This window comes from Doryrhamphus excisus, chromosome 8 (genome assembly GCF_030265055.1).
Source record: "Doryrhamphus excisus isolate RoL2022-K1 chromosome 8, RoL_Dexc_1.0, whole genome shotgun sequence".
Taxonomy (NCBI): Eukaryota; Metazoa; Chordata; class Actinopteri; order Syngnathiformes; family Syngnathidae; genus Doryrhamphus; species Doryrhamphus excisus.
Window position 1 is genome coordinate 19,597,133 of NC_080473.1, and position 24,086 is coordinate 19,621,218.

The window sequence follows — 24,086 nt, forward strand, 5'->3', positions numbered from 1 at the left end:
AAGTGGCCCAGGGGCCATTTGTGGCCCGTGGAACATTACAAAAATATAGTTTCAAAAAATATTTGCAGTAATTTCAAGTAAAAAAAAAATTGAGGTAAAAGTAAAATCTAACAAGAAAAAATGCACACTTCTATGAGATGAATATAATATAAAAATGTAGGTAATATTAAATTAAAATTTATTTTTAAGGTTGTAGTGTTAGAAGAAGCACACAAAATAAAATTGTCATTTTTGGAAAATTAGGTTGTGGAAAAAGTATGATATGAAGTCACAATAAGCCAAAAAATTACAACAAAAAACTCGAAAAATAAAAAGGTAAAAAATGGGAAAAATAACATTTAATTTTATGAAAATAAAATGAAAATAGTCACAATTTTACAGGACTAAACATGGGGGAAAAAAATCATTTTAGCCGTTATTCCAGAGAGGGCCATATAAAAAAAAAATTGTTAAATTTGCCACTTTGATATTTTGTAAAGCAACACATGTCGATATGCTAAGAAGGTATTTATATTATTAATTATATGCATCATGATAAGTAAAAGTTATAATCTAACAAGAAAAAATTCACACTTTTATGAGATGAATATAATAATAAAAAAAATTTAGGTAATATTAAATTTAAATTTATTTTTAAGGTTGTAGTGTTAGGAGAAGCACACAAAATAAAATTGTAATTTTTGGAAAATTAGGTTGTGGAAAAAGTATGATTGGGGAATAAAGTCCAAATATGAAGAAAATAAAGTCACAATAGGCCAAAAAATTACAACAAAAAACTTAAAACTTAAATATAAAACTTAAAAATAAAAAAGTAAAAAATGGGAAAAATAACATTTAATTTTATGAAAATAAAATGAAAATAGTCACAATTTTATAGGACTAAACATGGGGGAAAAAAATCCTTTTAGCCGTATAATTTTTTTTGTGAAATTTGCCACTTTGATATTTTGTAAAGCAACACATGTAGATATGCTAAGTTATTTATATTATTATTCATATGCATCATAATATCATGATGGAGAATAATCATAGTTTTCCAGGGTCAGCAGTTTACATACGCTGACATCTTAGCTTTGAGTTATGGATGACTAAGCATATTACTATAATATTTAATAAAATATTATTATTGCAAGTTTGGGACTATGTCAAGGGTATAAAAATCAAATAAAAGGCCAAAAATGGCTCTCACAGCCGCACTTTGGACACCACTAAATGATTTGTAGTCAGATGCACCTCAGGCGATCTTTTAACCACGGCGGTCGTACGCTTGCTGTGAAATAAGCCAAAGAAAAAGCCAAACGTACTAATAATGCTGTGATGTGAAGTCATGCATGACGCGTCACCTTTCCGTGATTTGGTCGACCCGTGCTCAGGTTGGTTCGAGGGCGAGCGGCTGCGTGATGGTGAGAAAGGCTGGTTCCTGGCCGAGTGCGCCCAGCCCATCACGTGCCGGGCCACCATCGAGCGCAACATGCAGAGGATGGACCGCCTGCAAGGACTGGAGACCAACGTGTGACGTCCGTTTCCTATGCTGCGATGCCTTCAGGGACTTCATGATTGTTCATGTGAAGGTCTGCTGGTGCACCAGCTTTCTCCTTCTTCCAGGGTGTCTTCACACAGTTACACTCCCATGACGAGGCAGAAGTTGTTGGTCTAAAATGACTCAGTCTTAAGGCACTTTTGTTTTTTTACTCAGAAATGGAATATTCATGATGTCTACCAGCCGGAGCAGAAGGGAAGAAAATGTGCTGTCAGGTGACACACTAATGTGTATTCTTTGGACATTTCCACGCTGCAGCGCCATGAAGCTTGCCTGAACTTGTGTGAGGTGGACCTTGGCTTTCTTTTAGCCTTGAGTCATGCTTTTCATCCCCCGCCGTGAGGAAATGAATGGCCAGGTCTGAGAGCAGCGACGGGACCATCTGTCACACGCCCACGGCTCTGACGACACGGCCGCTACTGTTGAGGGAAGCGGCGGGGGTGGGCAAGGACCCTCGAGGAGGCACGGCTTTGTCCAATTGTCCTTCCGATGAACGAATTGAAATACGTCGTGAAGCACTAGCGTACCGTGTAAATATGTAAAGTGTTTTCTAAATGCTCATCGATGTCCTGAAACCTGCTTGTTAAAAACACACATGAGCATGAGGAGCAGTTCTTGTATGAGTGACTGTATAGTCCAAACACATCAAATAAACAGTTATGAATATGACTCATCATTATGGGACTGAACATGATGTATAGCAGTGATGCCTTCAAGGACGGTTATACAAAGTGGGAATAAACACTCATTGAAAAAACATGACATGGAAAAGGCATTTACACCAAAAAGAAATGGGTTCATGTTCCACTTAAGGAATGTGAATACTGGGCAGACTTCCCAAAACAATTTTCAAAGTCGGAAATTAGGATGCAAATTATTTCATCATTCCCTCAAGTTTTCCATGGATCGGTAGTGGGAGAAGTATACGTTTTTAGGCCTGTATTTAACTGACATTGTGCTATCCTGCTCTTGGGTGTTAGCATGCTAACTGTTAGCATATACTGACATAGCATAATGCAAAATGACAATACGTAGATCTGCACTTTCCGAACTTAGCATCTTTCTAGATACTAGCTTTGCATATCACATATTGAGAGTTAGCACTTTAGCGACTAGATATTGTGTGTGTTGCTAGCATTTCCTTTATCTTGGGGATACCACCTTGGCTAAAATAAATAAATAAAAATGCCGGGTCAGAGGTCAGCAACAGGTAAGTTTTTTTTGTAGCAGGTAAACCACCATTTTATTTCATGTCACGTAATTTCTGTGTATAAGCCGCTGCTTTTTTCGTAAACTTTGAACACTGCATGGCGATGTTCTAATCTCAGACATCTCCTTAACTTTAGAACTTCTACTAATCCTTTAAATACTGTGATGCTCCCGAGTCAGGTCATTTTTTGGCAGGAGCTAATCATGAGCTGAAAGGGAACTCACAACGAGCTTGTCAGCCAATTGGAAATCAGTCCTCTTTGGCGCTCAATATATAACTCATGGTCGTCATACAGATAACTCTTCACACAGCAACTTAACACTCAAAAGCGAGCTAAGAAATATGGCTTTCCATCATGTATTTCATCTCAACAAATAATGTCACTGGTTATGGCTGCTGAGGTGCTGCAATGATATCAGCCTCCCTCTGAGCTCATCTGGCGGATTTCAGCAATGTTATTACTATGTATGTTGTCCAGGGACGATACAACAGTACTGAAACATGAAAAGGACAATGTGTTTATTTGGACAATAATGGCTGCTTGTCGACTCCTTTTCAGTGGGCGATGCATCCATACTGTTATACAAGCTGTACACTGACTACTCTAAAGTATACCCATGCTGGCTTTGTACTGACTTTTTTTTATTTATTATAAGGTGCTCTGAAGTCTAAGTTGCAATAAAGGGCCAAGTGACAGGAAGGTCAACTAACCTGTGGTTCTTTCTATCAAGTCGTGTCCCCAGCATGAGTCCTCTGATCGTCATCGTCATCACTGAAATAAATATGTTGTCCTCTGGGCGTCCATGTACTGTTGTCGGCTCCGGCGGCGCCCGCCGCTGTGGTGGTTTCCTGCGTGGTGATGAGGTCTATGATGGCCGTGATGACAGCACAGTCTTTGGACTGGCGGTTCTGCCAGTCCACGGGAGCCGGGTTCCTTATCTTGCCCTCCAGCAGGGAATCCAGCTCCCTTTTGAGACTCTTGAGAACAAGCAGCAAATTCCCGTCAATGTCACGTTGGCGTGGGACTTTGTCGCCAGTGGGGTTTTACCTTGACCAGGTGAGCGATGCGCGCCGGTGACCTGAAGACGATCCACTGGTCCACCGCGATGGTGTCCTGGTCCTCATCCCTCTGGATAGTGATGTCGCCTCCGAAGAAAAGCAGGGAGAAGGGGGACACCTCGGTGCAGTCGTACAGGAAGATCTGTGGATGGTTTCAACAAGGACAACACGCCATGGAGGCGTAGAGGTATCTCCATTAGAGGAGCTGAGATGGCTTCTAATGATTCTACTGCCACAAGAAAATGTCACCTTGTCCTCAAAGTGAAGTTGACGTGATGCTCTGATGGATTTAGAAGGAACATTTTTCAGTTTTTCCTCCAACTCACATCCTACTTGTGGGGCATAGCCACTAACAACATTGAACAACACATCTTCAAGTTCTAGCTTCAGACTCATCACCCGATCTGACACCCTTTTTACCTCCAGGACATTCTTAACCAACTCCTCCTTCAGAATAACTCCTACTCTATTTCTCTTCCCATCTACACCATGATAGAACAACTTGAACCCTGCTCTCCTTCTTCTTCTTACGGGCACATCCTCGTCTTCTCCTTCTTCTTACGGACACATCTTCCTCCTCTCCTTCTTCTTATGGGCACATCTTCCTCCTCTCCTTCTTCTTATGGGCACATCTTCCTCCTCTCCTTCTTACGGGCACATCTTCCTCCTCTCCTTCTTCTTCTTACGGGCACATCTTCCTCCTCTCCTTCTTCTTCTTACGGGCACATCTTCCTCCTCTCCTTCTTCTTCTTACGGGCACATCTTCCTCCTCTCCTTCTTCTTCTTCTTCTTACGGGCACATCTTCCTCCTCTCCTTCTTACGGGCACATCTTCCTCCTCTCCTTCTTCTTCTTACGGGCACATCTTCCTCCTCTCCTTCTTCTTACGGGCACATCTTCCTCCTCTCCTTCTTCTTCTTCTTACGGGCACATCTTCCTCCTCTCCTTCTTCTTCTTCTTACGGGCACATCTTCCTCCTCTCCTTCTTCTTCTTCTTACGGGCACATCTTCCTCCTCTCCTTCTTCTTCTTCTTCTTATGGGCACATCTTCCTCCTCTCCTTCTTCTTACGGGCACATCTTCCTCCTCTCCTTCTTCTTACGGGCACATCTTCCTCCTCTCCTTCTTCTTACGGGCACATCTTCCTCCTCTCCTCCTCCTTCTTACGGGCACATCTTCCTCCTCTCCTTCTTCTTCTTATGGGCACATCTTCCTCCTCTCCTCCTTCTTCTTCTTACGGGTACATCTTCCTCCTCTCCTTCTTCTTACGGGCACATCTTCCTCCTCTCCTTCTTCTTACGGGCACATCTTCCTCCTCTCCTTCTTCTTCTTACGGGCACATCCTCCTCCTCTCCTTCTTCTTCTTACGGGCACATCTTCCTCCTCTCCTTCTTCTTCTTATGGGCACATCTTCCTCCTCTCCTTCTTCTTCTTACGGGCACATCTTCCTCCTCTCCTTCTTCTTACGGGCACATCTTCCTCCTCTTTTTCTTCTTCTTACGGGCACATCTTCCTCCTCTCCTTCAACCATCAGTAACCCAATCTCCACCGGCACCCTGTAGGTGAACAGCAATGATGGCGGTCGTTGTTAACCCGGGCCTCGACCGATCCGGTATGGAAGTCGTGTTGTTGATTTGCATAGTTGGTTTTGTATTTATCCAGGCTTGGGACTGGCACAGCAAAGGCACTGGCTTGTACCCCATTGAGGCACCTGGAACGCTAACCAAGGCTCCACTGGATCATTTCCCATTATGTCAAAAACGAGGAGTTCTTTTAGACATTTTGGTCATCAGTGTGTGAACTCTCAACAAAAATCCCACGGGATTATCCTCTGGATTATCTGTGATGACAAAGGCCACATCATAAACACGCTTGTTGGCAAAGGTAATCAAGGAAGTGCTGAAGAGAAGCCAAGCAGACCAGCCTGTGAATTTGTCACGTAACGTAATGGCTGTGTTTTTTTTTTCTCTTCTCTTTGTGTGAATTTGACAGCCTCACACTCGTCAGTGATTATCAGCAGAGGATGATGATGGTGATGAAGATAGCGGTGACATGACAAGAAAGGACATGAAAGGTGTGTTCCTGTGATGCACACACACACACACACACACACACATCTCTTACAAATGTGCGGGAGCTTGAAAGCACCTTTGAGAGGGAGCTGAAAGGTGGCCTTTTCATCAAATATTCATTCAAGCTAAAAAGCGGCCGAGACCCCGACTGCCAACCTTTATCCTCACTCTGAGATGGTGCCAAAAGCACCTGCCCAAGCGGCAACGCACACATATGTGATGTTTGCCCCCCCCCCGCCCGCCCATGCCCTCCCAGGATTACTCACGCTGCTGGTTCTCATCTTGAGGTGATAGATGAGCCACGTGTAGTTGAACTTGGTCTCCTCGTAATTAACAGACTTGGGGTGGATGCACACTTTTCCATCAGCCTGCGTGTACACTTTTACCCTGCATGACATAACACAGAATGGGTGTCATTATTGGGTTGGGGGGGGGCGCGCGAGGTACTAGAAGTTGACGTCATTGTGATAAACGCTATGCACAATGCCACAATTTAGAGAATATGATAACTTTTATCCCTGTTTTTCCATCTCAAAATATGAATATCGAGACAATTCTCTTCAGGTCAAGCATGATGGTGGGTGTTGGTCACATTCTGAGGCAGCATGAGTGCTGCCTGCATGAATGCCAACATGTACATTCTGAAGCATAAACGGGGCCACATGGCGGTTTGCCAACATGGTAGAAAGCCCAAACACAACCAAGCCGAGGAAGCTGCTGGTGATGTGATGGAGTGGAAGTATGTCTCCAGTCCTGAGTCTAATGAGCACCTAATGAGAACTGTATAAAAGCTGTACACTGACTACTCTAAAGTATATGCTACATACATCTTAGTGACATTTTTTTTGTGGCTCATAAGGTAAGACAGCTGTGATGTTTATTTAACAGTCCGTTTCCCAAATGGCGCCGCAGGAGGCAGACGACACCATCAGCTCAACTGCAAGGAACAATCCTGCTCACGGGCGACCATCTGCTTTGGTAGTGAAATAAAGAATAATGGAGCGTCGCACGTACAAAGATTCAGAGAAGCTGGCTGAGCATCGTGACTTGGAAAGAGATCATTTACTGATGAAATATTGAACCGTCTAGACCAGGGGTCTCAAACTCAATTTACTTGGGGGCCACTGGAGCTAGGGTCTGGGTGAGACTGGGCCGCATCAGGTTTGAAAAAAATGAATCAACTTTGCTTTGGTTCCGATTTTCTACAAGAAAAGCTCTGATAAAACATTCCACTGTCTTATTTTTCTACACAAAATAAGATGAAAAATAAATAAACAAATCAAGAATAAAGAAAATCAATCAATCAGTAATAAATAAATATAATAATAATAATAAAACAGCAAATAATAAAAACTTAAGAAACCACATATAGTCGGTGGGTAGACAAATGATTTTTTTCAGATTAAAATGAACAAAGCATTATTAGAGCCCTGTAGACATGACAAAACACGACTATAGTCACATTTATACTCTTTTTATTTACAACATATTGCGCAACTGCAGGGTCTTGAGACACATGCTAACTCGCAAACTAGAGAGCTAGCGACCTAAACGGTAGCCTCCAAGTTATTTCCTTTAAACTTAAAAAGCCAAAAACTTACCACTTCCACATGGATAGGGAGGATAACTATTAACAGTTATTTAACCTTTAACATGAACATTAATCAAACGTAATATTTTTTTCTGGGTACATGATACCATACAGCATCAATATCAAACTTGGCGGGCCGCACTAACATTAAACTTTCATATCAAGCCGGGGGCCTAAACTAGCCTCCTGCGGGCCACATTTGGCCCGCGGGCCACGTGCTTGAGACCCCTGGTCTAGCCCATTCTCTCTGTCCCAGTATCAATAATAATGATTTCGCACTCATAACGTAACTCACCCAGGCCTCTTTTTCTGTAAGGATGGTCGGATCATGGCCACCTTAGGATACAGACCGGCGACAATCACAGCCTTGATGAGCTTTTCATTATCTGAAAAAGGAGGATTGTTTTTGTTCTTTTGTCAGTGTGTCGCCATTTTTACTTATTACCAGACTGCACCTCCTGGTGTTCACCTGAGTTGACGTTTGATTTGGGGTCTTTGGGGTCCCTGCTGCTGACAAAGCCTGCATGCATGAGATGCTCAGCAAACTGGCCCTTCATGTTGTGTAGCATCTAAATGGAAAAGACAATTACTACACCTTTTCGGCATTGCAGGGAAACGCCATCCACACGACAATGACAACAGCAGCTTGAACATCTCTTGAGTGATGACATAGCATAGCATAGGATTCAGCCGATACACAGAAGGCTAAACCACACATTCATTGTTTGTTCTTAATGCTGACTGGATGTTAATACGGGCATTCAATAGGCAGATTCAAAGGGAAAATATGTTGCCGTGATGGAAATGATATAACAATCACATTAGTTCAGTGGTTCCCAAGCTTTTTACAGACATGCACACTTAATAAACATATACACCTTCAAGTTTTATTTAACTTCAAATATTACTATAGCTTAAATTCATATTACTTTAACTTATTCATGTCAAAGTCCAAGTCTTTGATGATATTGTCAATTCAAGTCAAATATAATGTAAATTATGACCGGAGTCCAAGTTGTGTGTCGAGTCCACAAATACGTGTTACACGTGCCGTACTGTTGTATATGACGAACTCCACAGGAGTATCAGTGCTGGCTGAGAGGTTGGCTCCTTACAGCTATTGCAACGCTGGTTCTGTTGCTGCTGTCTTGTACAATATACTTATAAATATACGTATAATATATAAATATATATATGTTTTCCTTTCCACTTTTTCATGCATGACAAATTATTACTAAAGATAACAAATTCCCTTTTTGAAAACACTGTAGCAGCCTCTATCCAATGAACACAGGGAGATCTTTGGACTAACTGCCTTGGCTGCAAGTACTCACGTACTTATGGTACTCATCAATTGCATGTAGCCTAAAGGTCAAAATGATTAAAAATGTGTTCAAAAAATTTTATAAAAATCTACGTTTGTGTGTGCATGAGCTGCACTTTTATTTTGTTCACCTTCAGTGTTTTGGCACACAGGAAGTTGTCCCAGCAGTAGTCCTTCTCGCAGCGTGCGCCACGGTATTTAGCATCCTCCCAGCCCTGAAAATGAAGTTGGATCAGTCTCTCCATCACACAGCGTATGGAGATGTGAGCTGCTCTCCTACCTGAAAGGCATAGACCACAGTGAGGTGGTCGCTCTTGGAGTTTCTGGACAAGGTCTTCCTCCTCATGTCTGCTATCTTCTCTTTGCCCTAAGAGGAAGTCACATGACAAAGTGCAAACCGAGTGCGGTTGTGTATTGTTGCTGCTTTCATGTGTGAGAGTCGGCGTTGTACCAGGGGTATGAAGAAAGGGTCTTTGAAGCTGAGGGAAGCGGCGATGGTGAGCACCGGGTCCAGGCAGCCCAGCAGAGCTCCAAACAGAATGAGCTTTCCGATGTGAGGCTCTACGGGCAGGCGAGCCAGGTGGAACCCTAGCGCTGTCAGATTCTCGGAATGATCCAAGGTGTTCTGACACGCAGCAAAGCACACATATGAAGCAATGTAATTCCTAGCTTTTATTAAGCTTTTATGTAATTTTATGTAATTCTGTTTACTATCACGGCTCATGTCTTCATTTCAGTGATATCATCGCCATTGCGACCCTTAGCCATCATTGACATTTAACTGATGCAGTCCTGTTTGTCACTGTTGTTGTCATGGGAATTGTTGTTGCTACTGTTTTTGTCTCTCTCTACTGCCCCCCGCCCTTTTTTTTTTCCCTCTTTCTTCTTCTTCTTTTGTGTGCCCCATCTTACTCTGGTCCGGCCACTCCAAATTTGCATAATAAAAACATAAAATAACTCCAAATAAAATTTCATAGTACATGGAAGGTATAGCTCACACCTTTCCTGACACAGAGCAAATCTGTTTAGCATGTAAGGGCATTTAGATCAACAATACGATCTGCCCCAATGGCTGGACAGGACACAAAAAATTAAAATAAATAAATAAATATAGCAGGGGGGCCCAAATGTTTTGCACTGAGAGCCACATACTAAAAAATGAAAGGACGCAAGGGCCACTTTTACAACTTGGTGTGATGCTAAGAAGTTATGCTAAGAAGTAAACACACCTACACCCTCAACGAGAGTTTTGTTTGACTTTGGAGGCATATTTTGGTTGAATATCCATGACCTTTCCTGCTTGATGCAAAGCCAAGAATTTGTCGACTGGGACCTTGGATAACTTTTTGAATCTCCCGAGCATGGCGGACAGTATTTGAACTCTTGGAGTGTTTTTTTTCTTACCAATTCTTTGAGGTTCTTGATGGCCAAGTTCACAGCCTTTTCAGAGGGAGGGTCGAGAGCTTTCTGCAGGAAGTGAGCTATGCCGCCCAGCTTCAGTATCTGCACAGCAAATATGAGAGTACATAACTTATTAATAACTCATATTTGACTTAACAAGGTCTGTTTCGCATACACATACATTACATTAAGTCAAGACTCTCACATGCTGGCTTCACTTTGAAAACAAACGCATCCAAGTGGTATTTCTGCAGCATACAACATTCACATACACATTCAGTAGAGTCTGCAAATACTCGATGGGAGTGAACTTTGTCTTTGTGTTCCATTAGCATGCCGTGGGGCAGGATGGAGTGGTTTGGGAGGCTTTGCAAAGAGGTGGTAAAAATAAATAGCAAGCCATCGCTACAGGAGACGACCCTTCTCACTGCCTCCACAGGTTGGGTCGGCTGAATAGTAAGTGCTTGCTAATACTAATCATTGCAGACTTTGTGAGAGCCGCTGACGACGACTACTGGGACAAATGAGGATCCAGAACCTTGTCTTTTTCCCCCTGAATTTACGGAGGATGAGCTACAGGGTTTAGAAGCTTAGCCCACAGGAAGAGAGTGTAAAACTTCATTACACAGGCATGACTCTATGGTGTAAATGTGGAGGAAATTGAGTGTTTCTGCTGCACTTAGTGGCATGCAATGTGGCATGCAGAGGACTTTGCTCCAAGAGATTGCATCACAACAAATGAATTGTTCACGCTCACAAATGCTGCAGGGATAGAAACTGTTTTCCACCTATTCAAAATAAACTGGAAAATACGCCACAGACCAGCCGTTTGTCCATCAAGTAAGTCACCATGATATATATATATTTTTTTTCCCTTTATTTGGGCATATATGTGAATCATTACAGTGCATTTCTTACATCAATCAAAATATAACTTTCCATTATTTACATTTGTATTCAACTATCTGATCCCAAGCCCAAAAGGAGTAGGCTGAAGCAAAAGCTTATAAATGCCTACCCCTTTTTACAGGATATAATCATGTTCATGCCACTGTCTTGTTTCCCCTGTTATTATTTTCATTGTAATATTATTATCATTATTATCATTATTGTTATAATCTTTATCATTATTACCATCATTATAATCATCATTAATATTACCATTTTCATCATTATAGTTAAAAATTTTGTGATTTTTTATTTTTAATTATTTAATTTTACAGACTTCATTGCTGTAGTGTAGTGATTTCATCTGTTATTTTCTGAAATCCGCAGTCTTTGTGTGTCAATTTATTTGCCCACTTTTTTTGTGACATTTACTTATTTTCTGTATTGCATGTGTCTAATCTTATGCATTAAAAAACAAGAACTTGAGACTGTGTCTGGACAGGTGACTGTGATACATGGAGAACAAAGCTCATGATATCACAACACGGTCCATCTAGCCGTGTATGAACAAAACATGGAAATAACAATTTGGTTGCCAATTCATAGTTGTTCATATGCTTGTTCTTGTTTCCTAGTCAGGACAAATTGGTTTAGAAAGTCATAAACAGGTTTTCTAGGCTTTAGCTACAAAAATATTCAATTTATTAGCTCTTTCAATGACAACCCCTTCAGTGGCCCTTCAGCCACCATTTTGACAGATTTTTCAAGGCACGGATTATATTGTCTTCTACGGCTACATAAACACGGAACCTTGAACATTGTCCTGCCTTTTTTCCTTCAGACTCTCATCTTCCATAAGAAAAAAAGTTGATTTCTCCATTTTTCTGTTCTTTAGTGATCAAGAGTGCAACATAGGTAAGTTTCAGGAAAATAGCAGTTCCCGACAAAAAAATGGAGAAAAAAGTTATTGGGCTATTGTCCTACTTTTTTGACGGTCGTTGAACGCACCGTATACCGTTCTCCGATGCAAAGAGGGATGTATGGACGTATTTGGATGTATTTTCCTCCTTTTTTCTTTCACGTCATATTTGTTCCCAAATGCTGATACTATGTGGGAATGCATAAAGGTAAGATTTGATGACTATGAGTGCTAAATACTCTTTTCTTTCTCAATTTCTGCGCAATATTTTTTCCAGCTTGTGGGTACAGAGTTACTGTGCTTCAATCAAACTACGGTGGGGGCTGAGGGTGAAAGAGGTGCATGTCAATCACACATCCAAAAAATTGCCGCCGTTAAAGCAAACTTGTGTTAACGTGTCATTAACGTAGTAAATGTATGTAAAAATACGCCTTTGGTTTTTTTGTGGAACTTCACGAATCATGGTCAGGTCTAGAACCAATTAACCGCAATAAACAAGGGTATACTCAAATGTGACTGTTGGGGATATTGCAACAGTCGACTCTGCGGCACATGTTTCGTACAGACCTTAATTTGCAGGCACAGTTCCTCCAGTGGCGTCCTCATGATTTCGGGTAATTGGTAGGCATCCAGCAGGCTGGCTCTGAGACCGTTGTAGAGATGATAGCACTTCCCTGGACACACTCTATATGTATGTACGCCAAGCGAGAGCAAACAAAAGTTATGTCGGTCGACTAATTGACAATCAATGGCACAAAACAACAAGCAGCTCCCGCTAATTGGATCTGGCTCCACTCTAATGTTGGAGCGAGTCAACAAAAGCAACACAGCCAGCTGGAAGCATTCTGCTTTTAAGACTACGTGCTGCCGCGGGTTGGTGAGTGTTGGAGACAAATGGGGAGCTGGGATGATTAAAGGAAGGTAACCATTGCATATGATCATAGAGAAAAATGTGTAAATACTACACACCGGCCAGCACGTCCTTTCCTCTGCTTTGCGTTGGCCAGGCTCACCCACTCAGCTGTCATGGTGCTGATGTTGTTGTTGGCGTCAAAGTTAGTTTCCTTAATCTTCCCTCCATCGATGACATAAACAACATCATCTATGGTGATGCTGTGAGGTGGAGGAGAGGGGGGTTAGTAAATGGGAATGAAGTCAGATGGGGAAACACTTCAAAGCAAGCGGTCTGAAACTCCCTCGTTATGACATACAATTGTTGTGAAAGTAAAAAAAAAAAAAAATTGAGCCCAAGGGGGAATTTAGCACCTATTTTTAGCTAAGTGTTGGAGAGCATGGGTTGCTTCTTAAATGCGTGTGTGTGCACGCAGACTTGTGAGCATCTTCAAAGAGATAGTCTGTTCCATTCAAGGCAATATTCCAGACCTTGGTAATGAGTCCAAGAGATGTATGCTAATTAATCTTTCATCATCGCGTCCACAAATTCCCGGGACTACTTTGCACACTGACATACACACACATGCAGCGAAAGTGGCAAAAGTGCCATCATATTTCAGCTTGGAGAAACCCAAAAACATGTGGTGTTTGGAGCAGGCAAAGAGTCACGTTTACCTTGTTTCCGCTATATTGGTAGCAATCACAATCTTTCGGACGCCGGGAGGAGGCCTTTTGAACACCTGGGAGGAATGGAGGACGAAGATGAGATTGGATTTTGGTTATATTGAGGAACACATTTGTCGGAGACAAGAGAAGTGGTAAATACCGACCTGCGTCTGATTAACCGTCGGCATGAGCGAGTGCAGCGGGATGATAACAAAGCGGTCTGAAACACAAAACAATGCAGTATTGGAAACATCACAGCACAACTTCCTGCTGTCTGGAGCTGCTAATAATACATGGTGAAATGCATCAACTGATATGATACTTTATGGACCACATGTGGGGAATTAAGATATTGACTAATGCACATTAAATTAATTAAGCCTATCTAAGTCTGCCTATACTCTTAGTAACTACAATCAGGAGAATCACATTAATATTACATTAATATAATACTATTATATGATGGGTCCAAGAATGCTGTAACAGCGAGGTCTACAAATATATGGATAGTTTTGTATGACAGTGCCTTTACCACCATGGATTCAGTCTAGCAGAATTTCAGCTTTAATTTTTCACTAAAAATATAGCATTTACCGTTTAGGAATCTTGTATATGCTCAACAGTAATCAAATATACAGCGGTATGAAAAAGTTTGGGCACCCCTGATAAAATAGGTACATTTTGCTTAAATTGCTTACATTTTAACCTGCTAATAGGCTGTAGACAGCCACAAATCATTTATTAATTAGTAAATATTTGAGTGTGGAAGTGTGGAAGCAATATATAGTGAGGGAAATGTGGAGTGATTGCCTCAAGGCAGTGTGAATCTTGCAAAGCGTACCAGCCTTTGCATCAGTGTTAAAAATCATATTCGGGGCTGGATGCAACTAAACCACATTTTTTTAAAACCAAAAAAACATAAGAACTCCATCGCCGGCTGGCCAATGCTGCCACTAGTGGTTGGGTGAGCCAGTGTTATGAATTAAAACGCATCCCAACTGTCATACAATTTTGATTCAGCCTGACTATAACAATATGCAGTCATGATGTTGTTATGATTAGCTATGCGTTCAGTGCTAGCTAACATGAGTAGCTAACAAATTCATATCACTAGCTGAGAACACCCACTCGTGCATGTGGGTACAGTCACCACTTCTTTTTCTTCTTCATATTGAAGTAAAAATAGCTCTTGTTGCTCCAGAGCTCCTCCTATAAGGCTAATTATGTTCAACCAACAATGTTTAATAAAGTCACACCGCTATTACATATTAGGGACATTAAAGTCGCCGACATAGACTCCGTGTGTGACTACCTGATCGGAACATCTGCTGCGCCATCAGCAGGTCATTGAGGCTGCTGATGTTATCCCAGCCGGGCAGGAAGACCAAGATGGCTCCTTCCTGTTGGACAAGAACTTACAGGTAGACACCAAGATACGGGCAAGGCTTAAAAAACACAACAGGAGTGGACAAAGTGATAAGTGACGTTAAATAAAATGTTAACCGCACCTCATAGATTACAATATTATTGCAAAATTCAACATTTCCTGTAACATTCATTAGAACATGATGTCCCAGGCATGTTACGGGTGGGATTCATTCTATTTTGTGATTGACAGACAAGTACAGCCTTTATGTGAAAAAATTCATTTCATCTCCTCAGAAGAAGCAGATATGAAAAAAATATTCATAGCCTCCAGCAGTGCTGTCTTTGAATGACATCTCATTATTATGAGCGGTTATCTACCACTGTTGCGAGTGTCGTATTAATCACCCAAGTAACCTAAATTAGTAAGACATGTAAAGTTGGCTCACTGGTTAGTAAACATGCATGCTGAATGGCATGTCATTGTCCTGTACTACCAAGGAAGTTTAAGCTATGCAGGATCTCGTCTTTGCTTCTCACCCTACACCAGCCAAACTTTGAAGGTGTGGGATAAGTGGTACTTCAAAGATTCTTTTGCCGGGCTCTGCGCTCTCATCCCCGAACATAGCCTGCTTCTGAGCAGGTTCACGCTACTGCGTATGTTACCATAGCAATGTATTCTCCTAAGAAGTTAGTTTTAATTATGGACCACTGCAATGTAATCAACCAGTCAGCACAGCTGGACGCATCCTCCATTCAGGATTCCATCACAGCCAATCAGTCAGTCACTGTCTGACATCACAGCAGTGAAGCAGCTCTTCCATTGGCTGTTAGACGTTGGTGCTTCATGAGGGGAAGGGCTACGTAACTGCACTAATCACTTGTGTTTGTGGGCCTTGCTGTCTTATTTAAATGATTCCACTGTTGCTGACAACTCGTATAAATACAATCACCAAGCATTTCAGTACATGGGTGTCCAAAGTGTGGCTCAGTGGCCATTTGCGGCTTGTGGCACAAATGCAAATCTACAAATACAATAATCAGCAGTCATTTTAAAAGGGACATATTATGCCCATTTTTCAACTCTTTCTATTGAGATGTGGACTCCTATAGAGCAGCTACACACAATAACCAGCACAGAAAGATCTTCCAGAATCTGCACCTATTCAGCTGTATTTCTTTGGATTTCTTGTTTCCCGTGAAAACAATCTGTTTTAATGTATTCCAACCACAGCCAGTCTCCAGGCACGCCCACTCCGCTGTAGTTGGTCACATTCCCAAATGCTTCGAAGGACTTCCGGTATTGTGCCGAGAGCTTCAATTAACAGTATAGAAGTTGGTTAGTGTGAAGCTGCTCTATGGGAGTTTCAGTAAAGATCCAATACTGGAACTTTAGTGTACGTTGCCCAGTATATGCCTACATTAATGATGCTGGTGCATTTAGGATTGAAAAAGCAAAGCTCTCATTATGGCTGCATACTGTATGCATAACTTAAGGAAAGTGGGACTAATCGGAGAGCTGTTATGCAAATGAGGATGCAGTGGGAGAGCATCTGTGCATTTGTTCATTAGAGCGGTTCAGCTACTCAGGATCTATGTCATTCTTTCTGATCTTATGTCACAGCGTGCTTGAAAGCGAACCCTTCTGTTACTCTAATATGCTGTCTACAAATGATAGGGACTTTATTAGTTGTCCGTGTAAATATGCCATTATTGAGTACAGTATTTGTGAGTCCTGCTCTTGTTGTGCAGGTGTGCCGTACCTAATGAAAGGCAAACTCACCTCCTCGTTCCACACAATATATCGGATAAGTGCCAAGATGAGCTCCAAGTCAATTTTGTCGTCACTGTCCAGCATTTCAAGAGTAGCAATGGTGCTGTCAGAGTATCTGTAAAAAAAAAATAGGTTATGCATATTTTAGCTGAAACAAGAGATGACAATTTTACTGCATTAGAAAGCAAATGAAATCTGCTCCAAACAATCCCATGTGCTTCTGCATGATATTAAGACAATTTACCAGAAAGAAAGGGTGTGTCCAAAGTGCAGCCCGAGGACCACTTGCTGCCGACTGCTGTTTTTTTAAATTGACCAGCAGCACATTCTATAAATGCAATTTTATATTAAAACTTGAAAAAATACAACAGAAAAAATCTGCAGTGTCTTTCCAAGAATAAAGTAAAATATTAAATTAATTTACAATAATTATTTGGGTAGTAAACAACTGAAAAAATAAAAAGTAAAAAAAAACAAATGAAAATGATGGATGGTGATACTAACTTTCTCACCAACACTACATGAGAAAACTGAAAGTTCTTCTTTGAAATATACAGTATAGAACTTCTTTGCATATCTACACGTGTTGCTTTACAAAATATCAAAGTGGCAAAGTTGCACCCTTCCATTTTTCACAACAGCATGTGGCCCTCGCTGGAAAAGGTTTGGACACCCCTGGCATAAAGGATCCAATCACAAGAAAGTCCATTTTCTTTGTTGGAAGTCAACAAAAGCTGCTGATGAACCTGGCCTGCAGCGTGCGAGCATAGGAAGGCCAGCTCTCCTTGTATTCCGCCTCCTTCTCCTCCTTCTCGGGTCTGGAATGGCGCCCCTGCCAGAAGCCTCTTTTCCATACGGGGCGACGAGGCTGAGTCTTTGGACAATATCTGGAAAAAACAAGCGGTTCCATCTTAACTGGAACAGTCAGGCTGGGTATGAGATTCACACTCTTACCTGATCATCTCCACAACGTCCTCGAGGAGGAACTCTTCTACTGGGAACGTGAAACCCGGGATGTGGATCATAGGGCAGTTGTCTAAAAAATTTGATCTAATTACTGCACAAATTATTGAATTATGTAATACAGCATTGTCCCACTATACTTAAAAGTCGTGGCTTGATATACCAAAATATTTGGAGAATTTCTCTGCATTGAGCGTGGCACTCATGAGGATGATCTTGATGTCATCTCGGATGTTGAGCAGGTCCTTGACAATGGTGAGCAAAACATCAGAGTGCAGACTTCTCTCGTGAATCTCATCCAAAACCAAGTGGCTGACACTGGATAAGTGCCTGACAAGAGACAAGTTGGTTTTATGAGCTTCTCACGTACACTATCATGACAATAACACAGGTTCCACTGCAGGGGATTGATGCCCTGTTTGAATATTTGGTTCAAATTTGATACTTTATGTGGCTTTTACATCACCGGAAAAATGTGAAATGTGAACGAGAGGCATCCAGGAAGTGGCGCGCATGCGTAAAACATGATGTCCGTGTGTTTATGGAGGTAAACATGATAATCAATAATCATAATTACAACCTTTTTAGGTTAGGACTTTCCCTTCTTGATATGGGAATGTCATTATGACATTAAGGTCATAATTATGAGACGGGAAAGTCCCAATTATTAATTGTTATCGTGACAGGCCTAGATGCAGCCCTACTTGTACTTGTATTTTAGTTTGTTAGGTTAGTTCATTAAACGTTTTTTACATTTGAAAATACTCATTTTAGGCCAAGAACACAAACAATTTGCTTAAATATACATTTCCAAACTAACGATTGGCCATATTCAATCATGACACAGCAATCATGAATTAAATTGTTTGAAAAAGTTGCTATATATTGAGGGGTGGTTTTCTCCATGTACTCCGGTTTCCTCTCACGTTCCAAAAACATGCTAGGTTCATTGGTGACTCCAAATTGTCCATAGGTATGAATGTGAGTGTGCCCTGTGATTGGCTGCCGACCAATCCAGGGTGTACCCCGCCTCTCGCACAAAGTCAGCTGGGAACGGCTCCAACATATAGCTGTGACCCTCGCGAGGATAAGCGCCATAGAAAATTGATTGATAGAAAGATAGTGAGGGGGCAATATTCAAACCCTAATAGAGAGAGGAATAATTTTTTTGTCATTAGTAACAAATGTCCTTTTTTGTGTAGCTTTGCCATTTAAGGTTGATTTAAGGAACATAGATGCCAGTTATTTTATTTTAATGAATATCCTATGGCAATACAACAAATGCAGCCGAGCCAAAATGGCTTGAAAATAAAGTGAATGGCATGAAAAGCGCTTAGGCTCTCTGATGACGGTCTGTGTTTTGTACCTCTATGAACTGATCTGTGGTTGTGTTCTCTGTAGTGAAAGTGTTTCTAAATAAAGTGACGTGCAGCAACCTGTAGGCCTGCTGCTGTGTAAACATGAGGCAGCATTTAGTTGCAGCATTTTGTCAGACTGCTGTAGTCCTTCAAATGACTCACGCCGGTCGAGTCGTGTCAATTTTGGGATGAGCACAAACGAGACAACAACAAAAGCTGGCACTCTTGTTTCGATACTCGCAATGCAAGGGAGGGCGTGCAGAGATGAGTCAAGAGTGTTTGTGTGTGTGTGTGTGTGCGCGCCTCAGAGGATGGGGAGCCATTCTAATTCATCTTGCACTGATGGCAGAGTCAAGCACAAATCAATGAAGCAGAGTGACACAGGGAAAGATCGGGCAGCCGAGGGCAATAACTAGCAGAAGTAGTCAGCGCTGAGATGAGGAAGACTCACGGGTCTGAGTGAAGCCACTGAAGGATAATGCCTGTGGTGCAGTACAGGATCGACCCTTGTCTCCGTGGTAACTGGCTGAGAAGAAAGAATAAAAATGAGCATTTTCCTGCTGACACCAATTTGCTTTACTCACACTTTACAGATGCTCAGTCTAAAATATAAAAGTTTGTCATGCTGTAGTAACTTCTACAACTCCAAGGGAGAAAATACCACATGAAAATAATTTTCTGACAGTTACTGAGCATTATCTTTTCCCATCTTTGTTACTTTCATCTCTGGTACCATTAAGCCTTGTAAGCGGATACGTAGGTACAACTTTGTACATTTTGTAAACTTATCAATACCAAAGACTGACTTTTTATGAACGCCTGACCCCAACAACGTATTTTGCGTGAGGGAAAAAGAGTGTGATGACACAACTCTTCACTTCAGCGCAAATTTAAGACATATAGTATAAAGGGCCATAATGTGGCAGAAATTTTGATAAGAGCATCAAAAAAAAAAAGAATCAAACATGACAGAAAGGAGGAGTGGGAGAACGTGGAAAAGAAGTGTGCAAAAGGTTACACATTGTAGGGAAATTTTAATGCATGAACACATATGCACACACATAGTTCAGATCCATGTGTGAAAACTGCACATAGTTCATGGTGTTAAAATTATTATTAACTGTTTTGCTTGAAATGCATCTTTTCACAAAAAGCTGCTTTTCTCCCTTTTCTAGACGGGAATTGATATTTTCCTTTTTATGTTCTACTAAAAAGGTAGAAAAAAAAACTTTTTTTATGAAAGACAGGAGTTTAATCTTCCTTTGGCAGGTTCCATCTTTATATAGCCATAGAACACAATATTCTGTGTGCCTTGAAACATCATCTAATGAGGGGTGAAAAATGGCTGGGATTGAATTGAGTTAATCTATTGCAACTAAACTAAAAAGGATTTACATGCAGAGGTAGGGGTGTACGATAATTATTGGGCTAATACGAAGAATTAGGATGTCATACCAATAAATCCAGTAGCTCCAATAACCGAAAATTGTAAAAAAAAATAAAAAATAAAACTCTATGGTGATGCCAGATTATCCATTACTGTGGTGAGCAAACCAAGCGCTCCCTTGCTGTGATGTGGTGCAGCTGCAAAGCTGCTGTTGTAATTTCTTCACCTCCCCTGAGCTGACTGGTAAACAATCACGGCAACGATCGTGTGGGACGTCTTTCTACATTTCCTGTGCTATTTGCGCCAAATGCTCTGCAAACATTCCACGAGGGGGGAGAAAAAACATCAACCTTACTTACCTTTGCAAGCGTATTTGGTACCCACACGAATTTCCATTGCCAACAATTTCTGCTCTCTCTGCCGCCACACGCTCTGCTACCTGTGTGGAAGCAAACAACTTTAATTGACTACTAAAACGCTTGCACATCACTAACGTTACCCAGTATCTACCCCATCTACATAACATCAAAACCCCGCTTACAAATAAAATGCATTATTATTATTATAATTGTTATAATGATTACTGTCCAAAATTTAAAAAAGAACAACTTGCAAGGGGACACTTCTGGGTGACATACCGAGATGGCGCTGATGCGACGTGGCTGCGTGCAAACCACCCGGCACATTGAGCCCATGCCACGCTTGATGTGGTCATCCAGAATGAACTGGGTCACCTGGGTGGTCTTGCCACAGCCAGTTTCCCCACTCACAACCAGGACTTGGTTGGAGTTGATGAGCTTCACCAGCTCCTGACGGCAGAAGAACAGATGCGGGTAAGATTGAGGAAAGAGGCTTTTGTATTCAGAATGTGGATGTTAGCAGAAACAAACCTCTTTCTTCCCATAGGATGGCAATTTCTCTCTGAATGTCTAAGGCAAATAGCAAAGGCCCATCAGCACGCATGCAACACGCAGTGACAGAAATGTGAGCCTGTAACAAATACTCACCAGCATCTCCTTGTACTTGGGGTGTGATTTCTTACTCTGCAGATCTCTTTGCAACGACTCATCCAGTGAACGGTCTCTGGCTGTTTCCTGAAGTAAGAACTCTAGATCTTTGTCTTTTTGCTTAGGTTTCCATTTTTCCTCCTCTTCTTCCTCCAGCTTCTGCTGCTCCTGCTCATCATCATCATCATCCCATGTGTCAGGGGGCTCATCTTTAACTGTCTGAGTGATGGAGCTATTAAAAAGAAAAATAAACACAAGAGAATCTCACAAATGTGATTAAGCACTGTACATTGTATCTTATTAATGATATACTTTAGAGTAGTCAGTGTACAGCTTGCATAGCGTTGCTATCTACTGATAAGGACTGAACACCCAAACCAGACATCTAGGCAATAGAGACAGGCATGGTGGTTGTACCATCAACAGCTGCCGGCATAGAAAAGGAAACATTCATTGAAAGAAACAAACACATGTTCTAGTCCGTTCGTCACTGCAACACTTCCCCATTAGACAAATCGTGTGATGCTTTCACAGGCACCCCGAACATCCCAACCACATCTTTATTATGAGTGCATGTGTGGTCTAAATCAGTGATTAATTATCATAATAATAATGTTTTTTTATTTAATCATTTGACAGCCCTACTAATTATTAGTATTGACTTCTCTTTGTTAGGTTAAACTGGCCACATCAAATTGTCCATAGGTATGAATGTGAGTGTGAATGGTTTGTCTATATGTGTCCTGTGATTGGCTGGCCACCAGCCCAGGGTGTACCCCACCTCTCGCCCAATGTCAGCTGAGAATACCCCAGCATACCCACGTAACCCTACTGAGGATTTTTTGCTTTTTGCATGCTTTTGTATTTTTTTTCTAATTTTCCAAATTGTTTCAACTTTCTTTGTAAAACTAAATAAAATCGTAATATTGACTTTATTCCCTAATGTTCATTCCCACAACATTATTTGTTCCCCAACCTAACCTTTACCAAAAAATTACAACTTTATTTTGTTTGTTTCTCACATTACGACTTTTTTAAAATGTCATATTTCAACTATATGCTACTAAAATGAAATTATTTTTACTCACAATTTGTGCTTATAAAATTGTGGGTTTTTTTCTTTGTTTTCTTGATATTTTGTCTTTAATCTCCACAAATGACAGCTGTTTTTATTCATTTTCTAACTATTTCAATGTAATCAGTGCTTAGTATTTCATTTTATTAAATAATATGTGCTGTGGGCCACAGGTTAGACCCCGATGCTTGTGGTGCACTCACAACTGTTGCCAGCTATGTAGACAATAATGGCTGTGTGTTGACTTATGCTCAGTGGATAGTAAATCAATACTACTACTATAAAGCAGCACATTTCAGCAAAATGAAAAATATCATGTAGAATGTAACATTAATTTGTTTTTTTATGTGTTGTGTCAATCAATGTCTTACTCTTCCTCCTCAGATTTGATGTCAGTCTTCTGTTCCTCCTCTTCAGGCATGTCTCCATCAAAGTAGCTGCATAGAATCGACAGTGAAAGCATCAAATATCTGTATTTGATGTTATCACATCACATTAAAAGCTATGAAAATGTTCTCACCAATGACCACTTTTATTGGACGACGCACGCCAGCTGCTGGACGCTGAGGCTCTTGCTTCTCTCGTTGGTCTCGCTGCACCAGACTGGTCATTCTGGACGGAATCAAGCAGCTTGATAATGTTCTGCTCCCTGGCCGCATCCATCTGGACCACTGCTCGCTGCAAAAACGTAGGATAGAAATAGAGTTTTACTCAAATACGTGCTTGTGGAAACCCACTCCCTAGCTGCAGCAATATTGCAAGTCCCACATAACACACACACAACACACATGCAGTGGTTGTGTTTGTTGTCAGCTAATGATAGCAATTTGGCAAAGTTTAGCTTTGTTTAACCTGTTCTTTTAAATCACCGTCGGGATACATGTAGACTGTGGTGTTCCCCTCATTTTTTTTTGTTTTGAAAAAAAAAAAGGGTAATTTGGAATTGAAGTGGGACGGGTAGTCTAAATGGCAGCAAAACTGTAGACATTCACACGCATTAAGGGTAAACAAAGGTGAAGCATACCGATCTCCGATCAGCATTTTTCTTCCTCACGGCTCCGTATCTTGCGTACCACAAGCCAATCTCACGACCCTTCAGGTGTGATGGATGGCGGCCACCAGCTTGGTCCTCGTCAACGCTGTTAGAGCTCCCACCGGACCCGCGTCCTCTGTCGGCTCTTTCTCTGCTGCCATCTCGATAGCCTCTACGACCACTACCTTTTCTGCTTCTGCTTCCACCGCCTCCACCTCCATATTTATAACTCATAACTCTGTCAGCGAGCAGCGAGAGACAATTAGCTTGACAACAGAACTGTTGGTGAAACGGTCCCTCTTGCTAAGACTAACGTTGTTCCGGCGGCGAGTAACGATCTTAGATTAGTGCGTGAGGACTTAAACCTATAATGTATCGATACCAGCACTTACATTAACCAATATATATTCAAATGACACGCGTAACTGGAACATAAGGCTACAATACCTGTCAAAAGCTATGTAAGCGTTTGCATCTATGGCATGTCGCACAGTCATGACGTCATCTTCAATGTTGCCTGAAAAAGACGTCTTGCGCTGTGATTGGTCTATACTTCCAAGGT

General features: G+C 41.4%; 2 protein-coding genes across 3 annotated transcripts in view; one reads left to right on the top strand and one right to left on the bottom strand.

Annotated features, from left to right (window-relative positions):
* LOC131134176 (rho guanine nucleotide exchange factor 26-like) overlaps nt 1–2,209 on the top strand; it is a 28,543-nt gene extending 26,334 nt beyond the window's left edge. Inside the window, exons 15-16 of one of the 2 annotated variants that reach the window (XR_009131360.1) lie at nt 1,374–1,571; nt 1,697–2,209. Coding sequence is in view for 1 of the 2 variants with exons in the window: in XM_058079131.1 (XP_057935114.1) it covers nt 1,374–1,516 (143 nt within the window). In the remaining variant the exon portion in view is untranslated. Of the gene's footprint in view, nt 1–1,373 lie in introns of both variants that reach the window. The other variant, XM_058079131.1, reaches the window with a different exon arrangement.
* On the bottom strand, nt 1,349–24,086 carry dhx36 (DEAH (Asp-Glu-Ala-His) box polypeptide 36). The gene is made up of 27 exons (XM_058079130.1): nt 23,972–24,086; nt 23,516–23,762; nt 23,012–23,169; nt 22,863–22,928; nt 21,417–21,648; nt 21,300–21,338; nt 21,048–21,218; nt 20,769–20,848; nt 19,474–19,548; nt 17,828–17,994; nt 17,656–17,737; nt 17,448–17,588; nt 16,711–16,816; nt 14,875–14,962; nt 13,727–13,782; nt 13,572–13,636; nt 12,972–13,115; nt 12,570–12,687; nt 10,199–10,297; nt 9,246–9,419; nt 9,075–9,161; nt 8,926–9,009; nt 7,940–8,039; nt 7,766–7,856; nt 6,146–6,266; nt 3,799–3,951; nt 1,349–3,728 (listed from the first exon to the last, which is right to left on the bottom strand). The coding sequence occupies exons 1-27, from the start codon at nt 24,019–24,021 to the stop codon at nt 3,477–3,479; spliced, it is 3,246 nt and encodes a 1,081-aa protein (XP_057935113.1). The 5' UTR covers nt 24,022–24,086; the 3' UTR covers nt 1,349–3,476.